Raw genomic sequence first — 23,431 nt, forward strand, 5'->3', positions numbered from 1 at the left:
GCCACATGGCAATGCTTTTCATGCAATCTCAATTGCACCTGTTTTATTAATAACTACACCGATCAGCAAAAACATTATGACCACCTGCCTAATATTGTGTAGGTCCCAAAACAGCCCTGACCTGTCGAGGCATGGACTCCACTAGACCTCTGAAGGTGTGCTGGGGTATCTGGCACCAAGAGGTTAGCAGCAGATCCTTTAAGTCCTGTAAGTTGCGAGGTGGGGCCTCCATGGATCGGACTTGTTTGTCCAGCACATCCCACAGATGCTCGATTGGATTGAGATCTGGGGAATTTGGAGGCCAAGTCAACACCTTGAACTCGTGATTCATCAGACCAGGCCACCTTCTTCCATTGCTCTGTGGTCCAGTTCTGATGCTCACGTGCCCATTGTAGGCGCTTTCGGCAGTGGACAGGGGTCAGCATGGGCACCCTGACTGGTCTGCGGCTACGCAGCCCCATACGCAACAAACCTATTGGCTAGAAAGACTGAAGTGGGTTGGCACAGTGCATGATTGACAGTTGGTCTGTTCGTCTGGAAGTTTATTGGTTTGTCTGTAAGTTTGTTTGGAAGTTGGTCTGGTTGTCTGGAAGTTTGTCTGTTTATATTAATAGCCACATTAATTACATATTTGATCAATGTAATTTCGGATTAATTGACACACGAATCGGACAAATTAACAAATTACTTGACAGATTACTGGATGAATTTACTACTATATTGCCAAACTGCCGGCTGAATGGCCAAATTGATGAATTTCCAAATGAATTTCCCAATGAACTACCAAATTGACAGATGAACACTTTTGCCACAAACGGCGCTCCATACTTCAAAGTCGAAGTTGGAGTCTTTGTCCTTAGACAGAAATTCAGTAACCTACTGTACCGTTATAATTCAGAGTCAGAGTTTAGACACAAAATGAGCTATGAAGGTGTAGATGTATGTTATTCTGAATTGTTATGTTTTTAATGTTTCTGTTCATTTTGTAGACTTTGCAGGAAAAGTTTAAACAGTATTTGGGCGTACCCATTTTCAGACAAGTGTATAATAATATCAGTATACACTAATATAAGTATCCTAGTATAATTAATAATAAATGCATTAGGGAGTGTACTTCAATTAAATCTTTAATATCTCAACATGTCTACAGCTTTGAAGATGATTGTCACAGTGGTTGTCTAAACGTCTTCACCTGGGCTCACACCTCGTATGCTACATCTCTGACAAAATAAACACAAAAATGTGTGCATGCCTATTCAATATAATATATTATATTATTATATATTATATTGAGATCTTTGTATCGAACATAATGAGATTTCTTTTTCTGTATTTTCTTTCTTCCCCCCCTTTAAAATTATGATTGAATGTGGAATTTCATTTAAAAACATCAGCTTAATTAAGAAAAAACAAGTATTTGTGTTGTCTCTGGGAGAATATGGATGTAGGGCTTCCAATCCTACACATCAAGACAGATCTCTCCTCCTCACTTCAGGTCTAATCTTAATCAAAATGAGATTGTGCCAACAGCAGCTGTAATTTCTGTCTGGCAGGTTTGCTGTGAACGACTGATGCACTATGAGAAATGAGAGCATAGTAATTACAACGCACAAATACTCTCATCTGATTTGAGAGCAACACTGTTCATTCAGAAAGCGCTGATATTGTTTGCCGTTTACTTGTACACACTGATTAAATGCATAAATGGGTCAATCATTTAACAATTTTAAAGAGTGCCTCAGACAAGGAATGCTGTCAGTGTGTGTGTGTTATGGCAGAAGGAGTGCTTTGCAGCAGTCAAGATTCACTAGGAGACTGTTTGTATGACTATTTCATGGCAAAAGCCTTGAGCATTTTTCTCGTGGCCCCAATACATATTTATGTGTGCAACCCAATGACATTCCTCTCTGTGTGTTATGTTCAGTTTGCCAACTGATTTGGTACATCTATTGCCAAATTAAGTTGAATGCTGGATCAGCAGAGTAGAGATACATGTGCAGACACGTTCTCCAGCCTGCCCTGACAAGGTGTCATTCCCAATGTATCTCTAATAATAATAACTCTAATACCACACTGTCCTGGCTGACACTGCACTTCCCAAAACCAAGAGTCTGTTGTAGGTGTAAATAAAACACCACCAACAACTACAAAACACTTTTACAAATACCTGTATGTTTGTTGAAGGATATTCCAATGTGTTAGATAAACAGATAATAAAATAACACAAAACAAAAAGCAATCCAGGTGCGCTCTATGGCAGTGGTTCTCAATCCCTGTCCTGGAGACCTAATGTCCTGCTGGATTTTGATCCACCCTCAATTAACTAAAACTGTAATTGAACTAATACATTGCTTTCGTTTAACTTTTACATTTTAAATTACTAAACTTTGGAGAATGTGGGAACCTAATACACTTTTATATTTATCTGGACATTGCTAATGGTTCAAAAGTATTAATATATTCTGATTAGGCCAATTATTAGTTCAATTAAGGAATTGGAATTCCAGAATTACAGGACATTGGGTCCCCAGGACCAGTATTGCTCTAAGCCAAATGTCCCACAAAAATAACCAACGAGAAAATATCTGGTGTTAAGAAATCTTAATTGAATGTCCGATAGGTTTAAAATGTAGAATGCAACTGTAACCGATGTGCAATGAATGTATTATTTGTTTGAATGTAATGAGATCAAGTTTTATTGTGATCTTTATTATTTTTACTGTTGCACTGTCCCTTTAAACCCCAGGCAAACTATTGTTCTCCATGGTAATTGCAGTGCTTATTTGTATTGGGGCAGCTGTATAAAAACAGGTGGGTTAATCAGTGGAGGGCGACTGGGGTGGAGAGGTGTGTGAGAGCATGGGCTGGGGGGGAAGCTGCTGTTTGGTGAGGATTGTAACTTTTCAAGTGTAATACAGAGGTGCTGTGAATTGGCTGAAGCGATAGAAGTTAATGGTGAACTACGACTGTTCATTTTGAATGGTCTGGTCTGCTCTGTACTGGAGTGGTTGCAGCTGTTGATTGCACATCTGCACTATATTACCTTGTGTATTAACTACAGTAGCCGGTATAGGAGTGTTTGAGCATTGGGTATCTTTACTGAGCCCCTGGACAAAGGTGCATGATAATGGCACGGATCTGATAAAGTCCGGGCTGGCAGCGGCACCAGGGCTTCTCCATTGTGTCTCCCTGAGCGGGGCTCGTTGTGTGGGCTTAGCCTTACTCTCGCTCCCCGTGCCACTCTGACCCCCTGCCCCCACAGACACAGCCAGCTGGGCCCTGGGTCACTGCCAGGCCTGTGAGGAGAGCAGCGCCTGTGAGAGGCCCTGTGCAGGACCAAATGGACACCTGTTTAGAAGTGTGGGGTGACAGTATGTAAGGTATCCTAGTACTCATGGTCTGATGTAATTGCTGTTGGTTAAACATCTGCTGCTATAATTTAAGTTGTTGCCATCAACTTTGCTGCTATAGGTAAAAGCTGTGATATTTTGTTTAAATAAGTCTTGTGTTTTATACTAAGCCTGTCCTCACTTCACACCCTGTGCTGTCTTGATTTTTAAAGCACCTGTTATTTATTTGGAGTTATATTGGCTCCAAATTGGTGTAGTCGTTAATTTGACATAACGGTTTATTTAAGATGGTCAACTTAATTATAGCAATAACCAAGGGGGTTATCCTTGGTTTACCTCTGCTAGAAGGGGTGTGATTTTAGAAATATTAAATATTAAATATTAAAAGATATTAAAAAAAAGTATCAAATACAAACATATTTAGGCTTGATTTCCCATTTTTGTAATATTACATTTTGCTTAAAAAAATGAAATTTGACGTGTTGTGTGTGTAAGATAGCACGTTTCTGCCATCTAGTGGTAAATGTTATTTTAGTGTGTGCTGTTGTTAACCGGATGAGGTGTAAGAGATCTGCTCAACATCACTTGTTATTTACAGGACTCTCTCATCATTTAACATACAAAGAAAATGGCCCTTAATTTAAAATTTCTATTTTTTTTTTTACTTGTGTAAGTAGCTGTGAATGTAGGCATTCTATCTTTACTCCGGAAGTATACACACTAGCTCTGTCACTGCAACCAGAGCATAGCATATAGGATATTATTATTATTATTATTAACCTGGCTGTCACTGACTCCCTCAGCTGTGCTCGGGCGGCCTCCCTCTCCTCAGTCCTCATCTTCCTTGATCTCTCCACAGCATTTGATATTATCCATAACTCCATCCTCCTCTCCTGCCTTGCTGAACTTGGAATCTCTGGGACTGCTCTCACCTGGTTCTCCTCCTACCTCAGCGACCGGACCTACCAAGTGACATGGCGAGGTTCCTCATCCACCCCCCAACCTCTCCTCATAGGCGTACTCCAAGGCTCCGTCCTGGGCCCCCTCCCGTTCTCTCTCTACACTCGCTCCCTGGGCCCCCTCATCGCATCCCATGGTTTCTTCTACCACTTCTACGCTGATGATGCCCAGATGATCCTGTCTATTCTCTCTTCTGACCTTCTTGCATCTCTTCCTGCTTGTCTGCTATTTCCACCTGGATGCACTCGCACCACCTCAAGCTCAACCTCTCCAAATCGGATCTCCTGTTTTTCCCCCACTCTTCCTCACCTTCTGCTGATCTATCCATCTCGATCCCCTTGGAATCCACCACACTCTCTCCTTCTTCCGCTAAAAATCTAGGAGTTAACCTTGATCCTGCACTCTCCTACACCCAGCACATCACCACGCTGACACGTACCTGCAGATTCTTCCTGAGCAACATACGCCGGATCCGTCCCTTCCTCACCGACTACTTGACTCCGCTGCTCGTCCAGTCACAAGTCCTCTCCCGCCTGGATACTACAACTCCCTCCTGGCCGGCCTGCCTGCATCCACTACCTGCCACTCCAGCTCATCCAGAACTCTGCGGCTTGTCTAATATTCTCTCTGCCACAATTCGCACACGCTACTCCACCGCTCCGCTCCCTCCACTGGCTCCCGATAGCGGCATGCATTCAGTTCAAGACATTGACCCTCACCTACCGCTGTCTCAACCACACTGCACCAAGCTACCTTCAGACACTCGTCTCTCCATACCTTCCCTCCAGACCACTGTGCTCTTCCAGTGCCAGAAGACTAACTCTGCCTCCTCTGCACTCTCCTTCCTCCAGAGCCACTCCTTCTCATCCCTGGCCCCTAAATGGTGGAACGACCTTCCCACTGAAGTCAAAACAGCAGAGTCCTTGACCTCCTTCTGGCGCTTACTCAAGACGCATCTTTTCCGACTGTACTTAAAATATTTGTCCTTTTAAACCCCGTTAGATAGCACTTCATAGCACTTCAATGTGAGCAGCCTGGACTCCTTTGGCAACCTGGAGGTCAGCCCCCCCGGTCACGGTCAATGGAAGGGAGTATCCCCTGGTTCGGATTCTCATTGGCTGTGCCTTCCCTACGTGAGTACCACACTAACCCAGCGTAACACCCCGCCCAGCGGTCACAGCTGCCACTCTTTACCCCTCGAACTAAAGAGGTGCACCAGTCTGCAGCAATGGTTCCTGGACTGACATATCAGTAACATTTTTGAAAACTCTTCCAAACCTAACATTTCCGTAATATCTTCCAAATCGTGGTTTACGGATTGGGGTCTCCTTGGTGTGCGTCCTCACCTGGCTTCACTTCCTCAGGACTACCCAAGGCCGAAACATGACCAAGGTGGTTCAGGACTACCTGTGGGCTCAGATTGGCTGTTTGTTGGCCATGTGAACGAGTTCATGAGCTTTGTCCCAGCTCCTGACAGAAAGGTTAAAAAAACAAACAAAAAAAAAAAACTTCAACCAAATCAACAAGAGGGAGAAAGGAAGTGAGCTTAAAAACAAATGAAAAACAACAGCTGAAGTTGTAAATTTAAACAAAAGTGTAGTCTCAAGTGCCTCAGGAGTAGAGGTTAATAAAAGCCCCTGAATTTCAGGGTTTCCGTCTACTCCTGGCCAGTCCAGATGGTTTTCCGTGGGCTGCAGAAGGACGGTCATGGAATGGCCAAAATGTTTTAAGGTAGGGCACTCATTTCATCTGCCCTGCTACTTTCTCGCTCAAAGATGCACCCCTATTTTCACCCAGAATCGGACATGGTTTCAGATCTGCTGTGGTGCACCATCATTCTCTCTGTGGTCCACAAAGATTAATTTCACCTAGTGGTCCTTAGACAGGCAGAATGAGGATTTCCCTCGAGTTCTGGTGGGAGTGAAAGATCCAAAAAGAGGAAAAAAACTGTCAGGATGTTAAAGGACATTTCCTGAGGGTGTTTTTCTAAACTGTGCAAACAGTCTAAATGTCAGTTATGCATTTTTATTGTATGCGATTTGACCATGTATATTCTATTTAATCAGGAATGAAAAAAGAGTGGATGGTATTGTCAGTAATCCACAGCTTCAGGAAGCTAATGACTTTGTCCAGGTAAGAATGTCCAAAAGCTTTCTCACTTTGCATAAGTGCTTATCAGATGTGTCACAAACCAGAGGAAAGAGTAATCTGCCCATTCCACAAATGTTACAACAAATGATTCCCAATGTGTCCTCCTGCTGGCCAGATCTGCAGCACAGTGGAACCACATAGCAGAGACTGAAATTATATTTTATAAATATGAAGTTACACAAACTAAAATCTTGCTGTGCCTGTAATTTAATAAGTGCATTTCAGTGTTCAAAGTTCAATGTGACAGACTTCCACCAATCATTAAAACAAATAGCCTAAGAAACCACAAAATGGCATCCACTTTGTAAAACACACACTTGACACTTTGAGTACCACAAAAAGACACGCATGCTGGAAACCAGTCATGGAGGCACCGCAAAATGCCCGTCTCCTCTAACTAAACGACTAAAAAGAGGGATAGTATATCTCCAGTGTTGGCCTCTCTTCACTGGCTTCCTGTCCAATACAGATTTCAATTTAAAATCCTATTGTTTGTTTATAAGGGTCTGTATGGTTTGGCTCCTCATTATTTTGTGTCTAAATAAATGTATATATTAGTATTAAAACGGTTTCAGAACACTTACATTTGAATTTGTTAAAGATTATTGTAGTCATATAGATAAATGAGTAACTGAGGGCGTGGGGTCTGGGGGGCCCCAGAAGATTTTGACAACCGGAGACCTGAAATGTGTGATTATGAGTCATTTTGAAGTCAAGAAACAACTCAAAATCTCCATGAAATCAGGCTGATTTGGACTCAAATATATCTTTGCTTCACAACCACATAGCACCAGTGAAAAATCCCATATCAACCAACATTATATATGCAAACTAGACACGGTTCTGGTGCTGGTCAATCACAGATCTGTCGGTGGGTCTCTGTGATTGAAATGGGTGAGGAGCTCAGCTCTGATGTGTCGCTGCTAGAAACACGCGTCTGTATTGTAAATCATTTGTTTCCACCGCTGACGTAGGAGTTTCTAGGTGAACACAAGCTATGGCACCGTGGCCCCCCCCTAGTCGTGTGTGCACTTATATTTTAGAGGTGAGGTTGACATCTGTCCACACGACAAACAATGCACATTTTAGCTGCTTATAGAAATCGGGAAAACTGAATAGCGGTTTTTGTTTTGTGTTTTTGACAGTACAAAGCACCGCTCTTGCCCCAGTCAAGAGTGTGTACAGAGATGCCCAACAGGGAGTCTGCGAGCAATCAACTCACTGACTAACTAACACAAGCTCTATATAGGACATCCATATTAATACATCACATCCTATTGGCTAATAACCAGGAATTGATGGGACTGGATTCCACACAATAACAAGCACTAAGTGCAACAAACCTCCGTTAACATTACTTTAAAAAACAAAAAATAATAATAATGATGAACGTTAATTAAAATTATTCTTGTGGTCCAGTCAAAAGCATCTGGCGGGCCAGATTTGGCCCGTTGGCCGCCTATTGACAACCCCAGTCCTACCCCTTTGCAATAAAAATTGTACTGACAGTGAAGGGCATAAGCAAGGAGTAATATTAAACCACCCAGCTCTAAGTTACCTGGCAACCCTGTCCAATGACTGCATACCAGACACTGATCCTTCACACCTGTGAACATCCCGGTGACTCTCACCGCGGTCTCCTTTCACTCGTTCTGCCAGGCATCCCACAAAACATGCAGAAATGTCACCGCTTTCCAGGTAAGCAGCAAATTAAACAAATATCATGGTGAGACTTTGTAAGAAAACTGAGGCACAATGCCTCCTCAAAGAAATGCGTCATGCCAACTCAACTCTAGGCTAGAATGGAAATACAAGCGTAAATGAAAGACATCCATTTTCACAATATTGTAGCTTAGAACAAACTTCTCCCAACACTCAGGATGTAGTTAAAAGCTACTCCACTTTAAGCTCGTTTGGGGGTCACAAACTCGCCCTCACCTTGTCCCACCTATGTGCATGACAGGACTGTCTCTTCTGCCACAGGTTAACATGATCGTGTTGGGCAAGAACCTGGGCATCCCCAAACCGTATGGCCCCAAGGTGGGCGGCCACTGCGCCCTAGATGTGCTCCCTGGTGGAAGGCCTGGGCCTGAGCTGCACCTTCATTGATGACTTTGCCTCTCACCACGTGAGGGAGGGGGAGGTGCACTGCGGCTCCAACGTGCACCAAGAGCCCTTCGCTTACAAGTGGTGGAACATGAAGCTGTGAGGGAGAGAGGAGGGAGATGGGGGCTGGGGGGCTATTGGGGTGCATAGCATGCATAGCTTGGGTTATGTTGTAGCTGACCTGGAGCAGGAACAACTTCAATGCCAAGATATTGCTGTAGCCTACACAGCAGTGTCTGGAATAAAAATAATAATTTAAAATAATAGGTGACAGTTCTGGGTGGTGAAATTAACTTAATGACTACAAACCGATAGATCTTTTGGAAAAATAGGGTGATGGGGTAATGATTTTCTCCATTAACATCCAGTAAAGCAGCTCCAGAGTTAGCTGTGGTGTCACGGCATAGACAGCCTCTGATTTCTGGTACATAGAATGAGCTGGACATGGAAAAACTCACTGCACAGAAGGTTTCTACATATAGAACCTGAGAAATTATGGATTTTCAGAGGAGATCCCCTTTAAGGTGATGAGACCTGTCGTTCCAAGCACATTTTAGTGCTCTGTTCTCTCAAATTGATGGTACTTTCCTGAGATCTTCATAAGCTCAGACAATTATACTGGACTACTGACTGAACAGATTCTTATCGATTCCAAACATAATCCAAGGGAGAAGTGGTTTTTAAAACAGGACAACTCAGGTACAACATGAACCTTTTTTATTAACATCTCAAAAGAAATAAAACAATTTAAAAAAATCCCAAAATAACAAGAAACAGGCTAACTGACCCATGTAACACCGGCCTGAACAAAACTGATCACTGCTGTTGAAGAGTAGATCCTAATAAAGGCGCAATGTACTGTTGGCAAACAGGTCCCTGAAACAAAAGAGCTGGACAGTGATTTTCAATGGGAGGGAAACCCCCCAAATTAATTCCAACACACATGGGGGGTTTCTAGAGGTCAGACAACATTGTATTTTGGAGATAGAAGAGTTTCATGCATATTTTATTTTTAAAAAGGTATTTTTTTTTTCCAGGAGAATGTCTTTTTACATTGTGTAATCAACAGCTATGCCAAATTAATGTTTTTTTGTTGTGTTTTTTTAATAAAGCAAAAGCACCTAAACAAAAGTAGCACTCTATCCTTGTAATCAATTGATATTACCACAATGGGCTTCATTAGCAGAGAGCTCTCTTAACATCAGGCCTGAGTTTCATTAAACGTGTGTGACGCTATCGCCTTGTAACCCAGAATAGGAAAGGTTGTGAAGTCAGTTACCATCACTAGCCAAGAGGAGAAATTAACAGATGGAATGTAATGGCACCCAGAGAGCGACCAATTTAATTGCACTGGGACTAAAACAGACCTGAACACAGAATAGACTAATTATGTTTTTTTTTTTTTTTTTTTCCCCATCAAACAAATATGGAGTGTTGAGTCTTCCCCTCGCTCAATATTTAAAATCCACTCCGGCACGCTGCCTTTATTGATATAGCACCCATTTTATATACATACATATACATATAGATACATCTATATATACTTATAGATACATCTACATATATACACACACATATATAGATCTAGATAGATAGAACCAAGGTGAAAAAATAGGTATAAAACTTTCAGAACTACCTGGCTAGCGTTTGTTTCACCGAGGAGATCAGGAATGAGAGATGCACTTGTAGGAATGATAAGTGCGTTCATAAAACAAATTCAAAAACAAACGTTCCCATTCGGAGAGAATTGAATATATTTCTATTCACCTGGAGCCATTGGCATTGTAAGACACTGAGGTGATCAGGTTGAGAGGAGCGGGCACAGTCTGGACGAGAGAAACATTTGACGAGGTAGCGCTTCGATTCGATTTTGACTATCTACCATGGGTACCTGGTACTATCGTGGTACACGTACGTTTGCCCTAATGAGGTGTCCTAATAGAGAGAGTGTGCTCTTGTCCAAGTGTTTCCCCCGCCCCCACCGCGGCCGCAGGGTGAGCGACAGAGCGAGTGCATTCTGGGATGGAATCAGTTGCCTCTCGGAGGTGAAAGGGCGGCACGGTGGCCCATCAGAGCATGCGAGGGTTGTACTCTGGCAGCTTCTTCAGCTTCTCCTGTTCCTGCTCCGAGTCATCCCGCGCGATCACGAGGGTGTGCGCGTAGCCCATCGCCACCTGCAACGACACCACACGTCAGCCCGTACCACAAGGAGGTGGCGATATAAACCATACAAGAATCAGGACTCGATTTTAACCACTACAACACCATGAGGTACACGGGCACATCAGATGAGAACCCTCACCCTGCGTACATCAAGTTCCTAATTCGATTAGCGGCTTCTGAGTCCGGCATTTCAGGTTTCATTCCCAAAGGCAGTGCTCGGGCACTAATCACAACAGTATTGAAAGCCGGGGAGGCGATCATGCGATGATTTTATACAATCGCACGTGGTTTAGAGCCGATGTAGCCTACCTGTGTGCATCCAGAAGTGTCATGTACATTGCGCCATTCCATTCACATTTTACAAGTGTATAGACTCATGTACTTGCTAAAAACTACAACTAAACAAGACCTATACAGTGCTGTGATGAGAAGTTCAGAAAACAAAAAGCCAGACCCATCACTGCCCTGTAGGGCAGTCTTTCAATAAGTGTCACAGAGCAAGCCGGTGATGGCACACCATTTATTACAGCATTTCAGTGCATTTTCATAGGAGTTCCAGTGTATTGCATATTTGTATTTGTGTTATTACGATTACAAAAGCTTATTGTAAAGTATAACAAACTAAAAAGCTATTTATATTGCATTTGCATGGTTTGTTCTTTACTGAATGTGGATTTGAAGTAAACACGAGAGCATAAAGGGTTGAAAAAACACATTTTGGTTCATTTTTTGTATGTCATTCATCATTTTTACATTTCAGAGCAATTTCAGGTGTTACATCTGGTACCTGGGAAGGGCTTTCATTTTCTCATCTGGAGTCGCAGTGGTTAAAGTTTGAAAGAGCAACAATGGCTGGCCTCTAGAACGGAAACCACCCAGTGAGATTAAGTGGAAAAAACTATTTGACTCTCACCTGCTCCATGTAAACCCCATCCAGCGTCTTCACCTCCTGGGCCGTAGTGGAGGACTTGGGTTTGTTGTCCCCGTAACCCTGAAAGCGGCACGAACAGAGCCATCAGCACATGTTAACAGTCTCCTGCGTGGTACAGTCCAGCCCCACAGCAGGGAGAATTTACCAGAGCTTCGTAACCGTCTCCGAAAACAAAGCCATTTCAACTCAGCTGGCTAGTGTCCGCTGTGGTCATTTCTCACCGGGGTGGCATAGAGGGAAACAGTCGAGCACAGTGGTCACGGGTGTGATTACGGCACCGTGACACCACGGATGGGGGGGGATGAGTGAACGTTGTGGCGAGAGAACAGCTCTTACCAGCTCTCCGTAGGTGGGCGACGGGCCCCAGCTGATGGTGCTTTCGTCAGCAGCGATGATGACGCTGCTCTTCCTGAAACACAAAGCGGCGCAGCCAATGAGCAAAGGGCATGGAGCCGACGAGCAACTCCAGCTTATAGGGTACCCTCGCCTCTAACCAGGGTAAGAGCAGATTAGGTGACACTAAATCCAGAACCTACCATACTATAAGCAATTTGTATGATCTTGCCAAGTTGTGGAAGGCACTCGCAGAGACGACCGATTCACAAAGCAGACACGCACCACAGGCAGAAAGGCCCTACAAAAGAGAAGTCACTCACCCGCACGCCAGGCTGCGAATCTTCCAGCCACACAGGTCCTGCACGGCCTTCGGGTACATGGTGGACTCCCGGGAGGTATTCGTAGCCCCCCAGAAATACAGCGCCCCTGCAAACGGCACAGGAGAAAAGCGTCAAGCGTCGCATTCTACAAAGAAAAAACAGTTTTTATAACTCGATCGCGTCTGGTCGGCACGGGAGGGGCCTCACCCGTCTCGCTCACGGCGAAGGAGCACTGGTACCCGCTGCAGATCTGCGCTGCCCCGCGGCCGGGGAAGTCGAACAGCTTCACCAGGCGTGGCACCATCTCGTCCTTCTGCTCGGTGTGGCCCAGGCGCCCGTACCCGCCGAAACCCCAGGAGAACACGCGCTTCTGGGAGTCCAGCACCAGCTAGCGAGAGAAGGAGGGAGGACACGGTTAGCGCTCTCACACAGAACGGTCTGGCGTTTACAACCCCCATGACCATACTGACAATATTCTGTATTCAGTGTTTTTCTGCCACAATTATACTGCAGTTCAGAAGTGCTGGAGGAGCTGGAAATGTTAGGATGCAGCGCCCTCTAGTGTTGCAACTATGAACAGAAGTGATCCCCACAGCAAAGTCATATGACAGGGTTTTACACTTGTATTTATAAATTATAATCTGAAGGGCCGCTACTTGCTGCTGCTCCCATGTCTGTGCTACAGGGGACAGAGCTAGTGTCTCAGCGGCGGATTGGCTCCGAGACTCACCGTGTGGTTGCTCCCGCAGGACACGTCCCTCACCACCACGTTGGGCACGGGCAGCACCTGGCCATCCTTGGTCTTCTCGATGAAGATGGCCACGCGGCGGGCGATGAGCTCGCAGTCAAACTCAATGCGCTGGGCCCGGGCGATGAACTTCCCGTCCGAGTTGTGCCCTGCGGACGGAGGGAAGCAGGAGAAGAAGGATAAAAAAAAAAAAAAGTCAGCTAGCGAAAGGCCGCGTACCTGAATGGTGGATCTCTTCTCCTTGGAGCTCTCTGGGGAGTCCCGAGGAGAGGAGCAATATTGCATGGCACGAAAGGTGTCATGCGGCCGACTCCTGGCCAGACGTACCCAGCTGCCCGTATTCAGGGCATCCGAACGAGTACAGGTTCCCCTTGCAGTCCACCACCATGCTGAACTCGGCTCCACAAGCCACCTTGACCAGGGGCTGCCCGTTGTACTGGATCTGGAGAAAGGAGGGAGTCGTTACTGTGGGGGGGAAAAAATATTAACATCCTATCCTGCCTCTGTCCTTGGTGTGCTGTTACTCCTCACTTGATTATCAGCAGCTCACATTCCTTTCTTGCAACGTATTATGTGCAAATTACCTTCCAAAGCAACTGGCAATTCAGAGGTTAATTCATGAGAAATGATTACAATATTGATTAGATCACTGCTATAGTTATTACAAATTACCATTCAGACACTGATTATATGTTAAGGCGTCCCAGAGAGGGTATAAAAGCTTTGTTCCGTCTTAAAACTTTTGGGGAACAGTGTCATGCTGGCCTAAAATGCTCTGAGTTCTGCATTGCGCTGTTCCTCCCGTGCACATAATAAATTCTGATTCGAACTCCCTACTCCAAAACTTTTTTCCACCACATTACCAAGAAGCTAAGGCTCCAGTGTCTGAAAAGTGTTTTCTGATCTGTGAATTTTGTATATTCCTCAGCATTACACACAGTCCAAATGATTTATGTCTGATGAAACTGAGCCCACATGGTTGCATTTAGCAGTGTTTAGTACCAGTATTGTCTATACTCTTTATAAGGTTATAAAATAAGTGTTGTAATTAAAAGAAATTACATTCAATTAAACCACCACAGAACAGATTTACTGCACACCGGGTTATGCAGAAATTATTTTCTGACTATTATGCTCAAGGCCAAAGCAAGTTGGATATAACTTGTGTAGATTGTCTGGCTCCAGAGGACTGTTATATCAGGGTAGAGGTGAGTCAAGAACTTTAATATGCAAGTTTATACTCAAATAGAATAAATCAAGAATAATTTTAAATAAATAAAATTATGCATTTAACAGATTAAAAAACACATTGCGGCCATTAGCGTCTAGAGAAACAAACATGTTTTGCCCGTAGGCTCATCAGCGCTCTCATTTTGACAAAGTGTTGCTTTTTTCTGTCAAAATGAGAGCGCTGATGAGCCTACGGGCAAAACATGTTTGTTTCTCTAGACGCTAATGGCCGCAATGTGTTTTTTAAAAAGTGCAAACCTTTATTCAATTTGAGTGTAACATTCTTTTGGTCTACGCACATTACACTTTTTTTTTTTTTTTTTATTCTCAAGAGCGGGGTCTCTTTTCCTTCATGATATGCAAGTACGGTATACAGGCATTGCCACACTCCCGAACAGGTGGTAAACACTGCTGTGAAATCAAGCTTCTCAGCGAAAACCGAACGAGGTTGTGTAAAAACACTGCTGTGACAGAAATAACTGATTATGGTTCTTTTGGGTATGGATTATTGAACACAGGAAGCCACAGCTTGAATTACCTTTCCTGTGTCATCAGCCCCGGAAAGCCCCCAAACGAATCAAAGGACAGCACGTATGCTGCTCAAACTTCGATTACAGTTACTCCACTGTGCAGAAGGCAACCTTCACATTGGCCTGTGCGAGTGATCCAACTCCTCGCCTCTTTAAAATGGGCTCGATATCCTCCCGTGCTCAGATTTAAGAGTCTATAGTGGATTACGCTGGGAGTTTCTCCTAGAGCTGAGACCCAGTCAGAGATTTTTTTATGGTTCGCAGGCAACTTTATTTGATTGCAAACTGAGTAGCCTGTTCGGCACTATGGCGGAGTGTACATTTCATGAGTTCATTTCCAAGAGAAACAGGATTTAAAATTAAAAAGGTAGAAAAAAAATGCATTTTTAAATTTCTTAAATGGAAACAGTGCATCTAAAAAGATAAAAGCTCCAGTGTACAGAAAAAGCCTGACGTGCACATTTTAAGTGAACATCCTATGAATTGTGAGGGACGGTTGTTGGGATGCTCACCTGGGCAGGGGTGGGCACTGCATCTGTCTGGTTGCCATGTCCCAGCTGGCCCAGCTTATTCTCCCCAAAAGAGAACACAGCGCCACTCTCTGGCAGGAGACACACAGACAAAGGGTTAAGACTCGGCACGCAGGCAACAGCATGACAATTACACACACAATGGCATCTCTAATATCTCTAGTACAAAACTGGTAGTTGTAGCCAGAATATCATCAATGGAAATCTCAACTAAGAAAACTGCCAAAAACACAGGATAATGTCCACTCCATTTCTCCTTTATTTCAGGTTTACTTCCACACTAATAAATGATAAGGAATATATTTAGAGCAGTCTAAGAACCCACACTCAGAAAGAATTTCCACTGTACAAAGGTTAGAGAAAAAATATTAAAGACACTTAACAAAAGACACTAACCACAAACTCTAAACCAAAATCTAGTCAGCTAGCTCCCAGACTCTTAAGTGAGTTATATACCATTTTAATTTTTTCCCCACTCAAAGATGTGGAATATAAAAAAAGTGACTCCAGGCTTCACATCACTCTTCACAGCCCGGTTGTGAGAACTTCAGGCGTACGTTTCTAGCAAGAAGCTCAGTTCTGTGCCAGGGTGTCGGTGCCCACCTGTGAGAGCCATGGTGTGGTTCCGCCCGCAGGCTGCTGCCACGATCACCTCATCTCCCAGCGCCTCCACCAACTTTGGCGCCTCGATGCGCTTGGTGTCCCCGTGGCCCAGTTGGCCCTTCTCATTGCGCCCTGAGGGAGAGAGAATACATTACACAACAGAAGACTCGTCGATACAGATCAGACTTGGTTTCCGTCATCGGTCTCCAGTCTGCAGTGTGCCACTATATGCACGACTTTGTCTGGTCTCCACGCCTGTGTGGTACCTACCCCAGCTCCAGAGTTTGCCCTCAGTGGTGATGAGCAGGCTGTGGGCAGAGCAGGGCCCCGAGATCACGGTGCTGACCTGCACTCCGCTCAGACAGCCGTAACGGTGAGGCCCCCACAGGTTCTGCCCCAGGTTCCGGTAGGCGGCTGTGGAAACACACAAGACAAAAAAAATATTATTTCTGGCTTTTCACCCAACTCCCTTCACAACAATACAGGAAATCCAATGTACGCCACACTGTTTATGCCACAGCACGCAATTGTGAGGAGCCCTTTGTATGCCTGCAGCACAAAACCAATAGTAATCACACCTGAAAACAAGATGCTTTTCTTGGATAGCTGCATATTTCAATGACATCGGAAGACCTTCTATTAAGGCAGATCTAAAAACTTGCACGAACCCTTTTCAAATCCAGACAATGTGTTGCAGAACTATGAATACATCTTAAAAATCACCACATCAGTTGGTGGCTTCAGAGCTGTAGGTGAACCGAACACTATTAGTACATTTACACCTTAGAGCAGTTATAAATCTGTTTCTTTTATAAATCCACAATTCAAAAGCACCAATTTACATTTGACAGTAACAAATTAAATGTGCCACAAGCAAACAGCTTTGAAAACTGAATCAACAACAAAGAAGCACATTTGCCGTTAATACGGATTGGACCGCATAGACTAGCGTGTTAATTGATCTCCGTTTCAACAGCCAGACATCTGATCACTCGATCGTGGTCGCGTGAAGCTCCCCACCACCGCAGCGCTCGTCACAGAATGAAAGACTTGCCCTCTCAGCCCTATTCAAAACCTGTCTCCTAAACATCCATCAAAGGGGAGCTTTGGAAATGAAAGTGGTGTTTTGTTGAGCTGAATGCTTTCATTCGCAGTCTAGACAGAAGCGGGATCCCTAAGAGGCACACACCGCCAGCGCCGCCGTCCACCCCTCCGGTGCGAATGCGGTAATCTGGCCGGCAAACAAAGGGCCCGGCCGGCTACAGCTGCCAGGAGCTGCGCACACAAAGGACTGAGGCTGGGGTCTGAGACGTGGCGCGTTACAGACACGGGATTAAGGGTCTGCTCGTCGCATCTTGTCCATCGACTTCCAATAAACAAGATCCAGCAACCTTTTCACAGCTTTGCATTTGTTTGTTCAAATTTGAGAAGCACTTGAACTTACGAGCCCAGTAATGACGTGTGCCTTGAAATAAGACTTGCCAAGAGCTGAGGAATAAAATACAGAAAGAAGCAGTGATTTGACCAAGCTAGGCTCTGATCAGGAACTCACTGGGACCTTGGTCACACGGTTCTCAAAATCTAGAACCTCATCCTCGCCCATACGCTCCATCAAGCACATAGTACGTAGATAGTATTGTTCCAGCTCTATAAAACTGAATCTCGTCTGCTGTAGCTCTGAAAACCAGAGACAAGGTTAGTTTTACGTTCCCTGAGACCTACAGAAGCCGATAGACTAAACATACAGTAGCTTTATCCAAGAAATTCTTATATTCCGACATTCTTCCGCCTGTGAGCATCGTGCGCATTCTTGACATTGCTCATACTAAGAAAATACTACACAAGTGTAAGGAATTAGTTTATCAGCTTCCATGAATGTGAAGTATGTTTGAGTATTGATGCTAATTTATTGCAACTCATAAAACGTTCTTTGAAGCCACATTGTTGTTTTTATTAACTCTAATGCAGTAGCAGTGTCAGGAACTAATAGTCAAATAATTCACACCAGCATGTCTGTGGCAGAAATAAGATGCAATTTAAAGTCATTTTCTACATCTACCTCCTATGGTTTGTTCCGATTTTAAACATTTAGTCAGGTTCAAGATGTTCAATTCCACCTCAGTCCAGGAGTTAAACACTTATAATCAGCTCCTATTACTTGGCTTTTAAGTCGATTTTAAAAGATACGTCAAGGTCAATTGGAAATGCTTTTGTGGAGCTGTGCCTTACACTACAAGGACAGATCAATGGCTACAGACAATGAATTCATTTAAATACCGCTTATTTGCCTGACCGACTGTGTAATTTGAAATATAACGAGAAGAAAACGCAAAAACCGAGATCATTCCCACGTGTCATCGATGAAAAGCTCTGAATGACTTTGCCATCCCTTTCAGAAGGCTTGTTCTCCCCACCAGGCATGCGTTCGTACGTCGCTTACATGGCGCGTACATTTAAAATATTGACAGACGGGCTCGGAACGCTCTTAGAATTCTGACAAGCTCCGCGGAAAGGAGAAATCTGAAGGGGAGGCTGTGAATAAATGCATGCTGTTGCAGGAGTGACTGCTTTGTGTCGAACGCCTTGCAGGGCAGGTGCCATCAGTCTAGGGTAGCTGATGTTCAGTGTACCCTATTGGGCCCAGGAGCTTCGGTGAGCTCGCCGAAGCCCCTTTTGCCAAGTGCGTCTGTAATCCACAGCACAGCATACAGCCATCTCTGCGATCAATCCCTTATTGATCCGCCCGACCACAGCTTCCTCCCGCCACAGCTGTCATAACACAGACTGAGGAGAAAGGAGGGGGTTGGAGAGAGAGAGAGCACAGCACAGAACGTTCCGACGGGAAACGCTTCCTCCTGCGTTACCACAAGCCTTTCCCGCAATGAAGGCACTGGTGGGTAGTGTAGGAGAGCACAGACCTACCAGGACAACAATCATCAAATGCAAAGGATCCAATACATCAGCACAACATGATACGAGAACTAAAATCGGATTGGACATGATGAGTGGAGTTTCCTGTGACCCCTTCACCACAGTTCTACCACGGTTTTGACTCCACAGATGACCCATCTCAGTGAAAAGCAAAGATGTGCTTCCGAGAGGGTCTCTGTACCGCCGGGACCCCTGTGCACGTACCCTGTTGCTTTGGCACTTCTTTTCGGCCAATCAAGTCCCAGTTGGTGGCTCCGAAAATCAGCAGCTGGCCCTTGACCTTGGGGCCTTCCAGTTTCTGTTGAAGGAGGAATGGGAAAATATTGGTTGGGGAGAGTTTACATATCCAGTTTACATATCCTACCCAAAAAAAATAGCAGGACAACTGTATCTGCAGTAGACGTCTAGGTGTTTTATCATTAGGTGAGCTTCTGGAAAAAGACTACCTGTGCCTTTAAAAAATTACGACACCAAATGCGGACGAGAAATCATATCTGCGTCTGCTTTCCTGCCAGTCCTTTTACAATCTTCCGATTCTTATGCAAGCACTTCTCAATCAGAGTGCATCTTCCTGCTCCCCACCACATGAAGGGACGGCAACGCTGCCTTTCTGCTGTGGCGCCTCAGTTCGATTCGGGTTCCTGTGTGGGTGTGAGCGAGCGATACACCTTTGTACCAGTAGTAACTGACTACTGAAAAACAAACAAAAAACAGTACCGGTGTGCCAGCTGTTCCTGTAACAAGACGGCAGGAACCGAAACCCAAGATCAGTGGCGTGTGCCAGCGTCGGTACACAACGTCACATTTCTCTTTTAGATTATAATGAATATCAACACACTTAAATGAGGGGAAACAGGCAATAACTTCTAAGATGCCAGTCAGGAAATCTCTGCAGTGCCGAATAACCCTATACAAACACAACTAGTTTAGTGCCAGCCAATCCTGACCCAAGAAACAACTATCAAAGCCTCAGCCACAGACAAAGTAAAGGTTTATTAATGAAGGAGCTCAGAGTGAAAACGAGACACCATGCAACATGTCCCTGTTATATACGCTTCGCAGCTTCAGCCCAGCCCTGGATTATTCTGAAACGAGACCGGAATGTTGCCGACAACCTTCCAGAATGTTGCAGACAACCTTCCAGAATGTCTGCCTGCAAGGGAGAGGCTGGTGTCGAACGACTAAGAGTCCTTACGATTATACCCCGATGCTCTTGGCACAGTGGCGGGGCTATTGTGTCGGATTGTCCCGCCTGGGCCACTGCCAGGGAGTGCGGCGTGCTCGTGCATTTGTGTCAAGATTATAATTGAGTTGGCCGGTTTCTCTAGACCGAGTTCCACGTGCCACATACTTGTCCGAAAAGAAACAAGTGACAAAAACCAAAAGCAAACAAGGTAAATAAGGGCTATTCACTAGCTTACACTACAGGAAGAGCATGTGGGATCATTAAAGGGGATTAAGGATAGCTTACACCTCAAGGGGTTTCCCCAGATAGGTTTTAGTCATTAACTGATAAACAAAGGAGTTTATTTAATATTGTTTGATTAATTGATTAGAAGGCCACCTGAAAGAAATTGCACAAAAGCTGGTGGCTCTTAAGGACCAGGTTGGGACATTCTTGATTTAGTTTTATAAAGGGACATAAAAACAAAGCTAAATAAACACAACAAAACAAAGCCACAACACTTTTGTACAATGTAGGCCCTGACACTTTACACAGGCCAGCTGGGCGCCCTGGCTTCTCAACACAAAAGACGAGTCATGAATAAAATGGGGCTCTTACAATCTTCTCCTTGATGTCATCGGCCACAGTCACCGGCTGCAGGCCCGACTTGGTGGCCGGCCGGCCCGGTTTCTTTGGGTTTTCCTGCTCGAAGTCGTCGAACTCATCTTCGCTGCTGAAATCCCTCTCTTTCTTGCGGGCCCCTCCTCGCTTCCTCTTCACCCCTCCGTTCCCCGAGACATCGGTTACCTTCTTTCGTGGCATTCTGACTAAAAGATTAAAAGCATAAAATACATTAATCAGGTGAAGCTTTTAGAGATGTACAATCCCCCACCACCTAGCCTTTCAGTTTCACCATCTGGGTATTTTTGTGTCTTCAGTGATTCCAACAACCGCTGCCAAGTTGCATTAGATAAGGTACTTTCGATACCCAACAGTTGGTACAGATACTAAGCACCCCTGGTCAAACAAGAACATTTTTACCGAGATTTAAAAATCAAATTCCATCTAACTATACAGGCAAAGAAAATTAGTTTTCAAGTACAAGTCCAATTTGAAACAATTAATCTGAGCAAAAGATCTAGAATTATTACTTAATGAATCAATATTCATTACATTTGATTGGAAAGCGGAATACTTGTGCTTACTGTGCCCTAAGCAGACTGTGTGAAGTACTTAATTATAGTCCTCTGTATGCTGTTGATAAAATCAAATCAAATGCATGACTGACAAAGTGTGGATTACCGTTTTCTCAGTTTCTCTAAATGATTTATTTAGTGTAAATATGGGCTTGTGTCCATTTCTGCAGAGATTTTGACTTCTACCGTATTGTACATATTAGATTGTCAATTATATTTTTCAATGAAGGTGGTTTAGTGTCCTTTTTAAGCTTGTATTACTGATCCGTCATATCCCACCATTTCAGAGCTTAAACTTCAAAGGTTTCCAGCCGATGTCCCATCCTAAATCTATACTTTACTGTGCATGTGTGTAAATATAGGCAACTCTGCGAAATCCCGTTCATTTTAAAAGCACTTTTTGATTAATGCTTGACGCAGGAGGTGCATCATACCCTTTAAAGTTACAGTTTTAAGTTCCTGGCGAAAATGTATTTAAGGTTTATACAGCCCGATTCCTAAATTAAATGTCATTGATCTTCATACGTGCATTGGAATGATATATGCATTTGCCGTTTTAAATGTAATTAAACTGCTTTTACATGTGCGATCTGAACAATTGTACACACATTTGTTAATTTAAACGCCTAACAAATGTACATGGTAAGCCCACACCAACCCGTTTTATACTCTATACACGAACAGCTTCAGCCCCTACTCCATATTACCGACTTCATATCTGATTGAGTAGTTCTGTGGGGGTGGAAAAACAGCACAGCGCGCCGATATATTAGATTATATAATTATACATCGCATTGAGGTCTCTTCCATCCATCTATGCATGTTACATTTTACCAAGCAGGATCGATCCGTTGTAATAAAATGCAACACTATTCCCATACCTGCGGATACGTTTTATACAATCAGCTGCTGCACACACAATGACCGTCCGGCTGTAACAAAAGCTTCACGTATGAAATTAGGAGGGACGACAAGAATCTACATGTTGTAGTCACCGCCGCTCCGCTCACACAACCATCGGAACAAGCCGCTCTTTGTGCATTAAGGCGACAAAATCACACGACGGCCGTTAATAAAAGTTATTAAAACACACAGAAGACGCGTCTGCGGATGGAAACGGATTGAAAACGGCAGCAGAACAGACCGACTGGAGACGCGACCCAACTCGCCTTTGTTGTCGACAGCAGCCGGCTGGACGGGACGCAAATAGATACATTTCCCCCAACGTTCTAATTGGATTCCACACGAACGTTCTAATTGATTCCCCAATCAGTTCACAATAACCACCAGAAAGTAAATGTGTATTATATGTATATATTAAACGACCGAAATGGTCAAAACTCCGATTAAATATGTATGCATCTATTTTTAAAAGCGTACAAACCTTAGTTTACAAAAATAACGTTCAACTTTCCCTTTTCCCTCCGAAAGTTGAAGAAAAAACTCTAAAGCGCCTTTCCTGCCGTTTAAGTGTTTCTTTGGGGATTCCTTCCTGGTTTTATCGCTCCCTCTCTCCTATCCGTCCGTCTTCCTCTTTTTTTTTTTTTTTTTGATTGATTTTGAACAAAAGAAGCTGCAGTCGCCTCCGCCGCACCACGTGGGTGCACTCTGTACATGCATTCAATTAAAGTCAATTTTAACGTTATATGCATGAGATCTACACCAAATACACAATCACAAACTTTTCCTTCTGACACAAACCCCAAATCCACAACCGGGACGCTTTTTTTCTCTTTTAAAAGACAGCCGGTACCTTTTTTTGTCTCTTTTACCTGCGATTTGGAGGAGACCTCTTCCAATGTAGATATCCGATTATGTCTTTAAAAAAAAAAAAGGAAGGTCTATACGTCAAGGCCCTCCCCCCCCCGTCGCTGGCCGGCTCTGTCTGTCTTTGTGTTAAAATGTAAATATGAGCTGGAGATGCAACATACAAAACAGAAACACATGGGGAGCCGGGCAAGCAGGAAGGAGTGGAGCCGACCGAGAAGAAAAAGAGAAAACGCGCCAGAAACGCGACAGCGCCCCAGGTGGCAGGGAGTGATAGAGGCGACTATATTTCATACGACATGCGTTTATAAGTCAAGAAAATAAATATTTATCAGTAATGCATAAAGCTTATTTAAGAAAACCTACAGTAACAATTTGATTAATACATATTATTACTCGATTTCTTAGCAGACA

General features: G+C 44.0%; 1 protein-coding gene across 4 annotated transcripts; it reads right to left on the reverse strand.

The window, feature by feature from the left end:
• Window positions 1-9,267: 9,267 nt before the first annotated feature.
• Window positions 9,268-23,154, reverse strand: rcc2 (regulator of chromosome condensation 2). Of its 4 annotated transcripts, none has more exons than XM_066690567.1 (13): window positions 23,004-23,154; window positions 20,673-20,881; window positions 19,094-19,187; window positions 16,229-16,372; window positions 15,959-16,090; window positions 15,338-15,426; window positions 13,393-13,507; window positions 13,048-13,214; window positions 12,525-12,705; window positions 12,318-12,423; window positions 11,998-12,070; window positions 11,644-11,721; window positions 9,268-10,741 (listed from the first exon to the last, which is right to left on the reverse strand). In XM_066690567.1, exons 2-13 carry the CDS (start codon window positions 20,874-20,876, stop codon window positions 10,637-10,639), a joined length of 1,488 nt encoding a protein of 495 aa, XP_066546664.1. In that variant the 5' UTR covers window positions 20,877-20,881; window positions 23,004-23,154; the 3' UTR covers window positions 9,268-10,636. The 4 variants fall into 4 exon arrangements, with proteins under 4 accessions (XP_066546664.1, XP_066546662.1, XP_066546663.1 ...); XM_066690565.1 differs by having other exon boundaries at window positions 23,023-23,153; XM_066690566.1 differs by lacking the exon at window positions 23,004-23,154 and adding an exon at window positions 22,635-22,792.
• Window positions 23,155-23,431: the final 277 nt, after the last annotated feature.

Source organism: Amia ocellicauda, chromosome 18 (assembly GCF_036373705.1).
Source record: "Amia ocellicauda isolate fAmiCal2 chromosome 18, fAmiCal2.hap1, whole genome shotgun sequence".
In the NCBI taxonomy this organism is placed as follows: domain Eukaryota; kingdom Metazoa; phylum Chordata; class Actinopteri; order Amiiformes; family Amiidae; genus Amia; species Amia ocellicauda.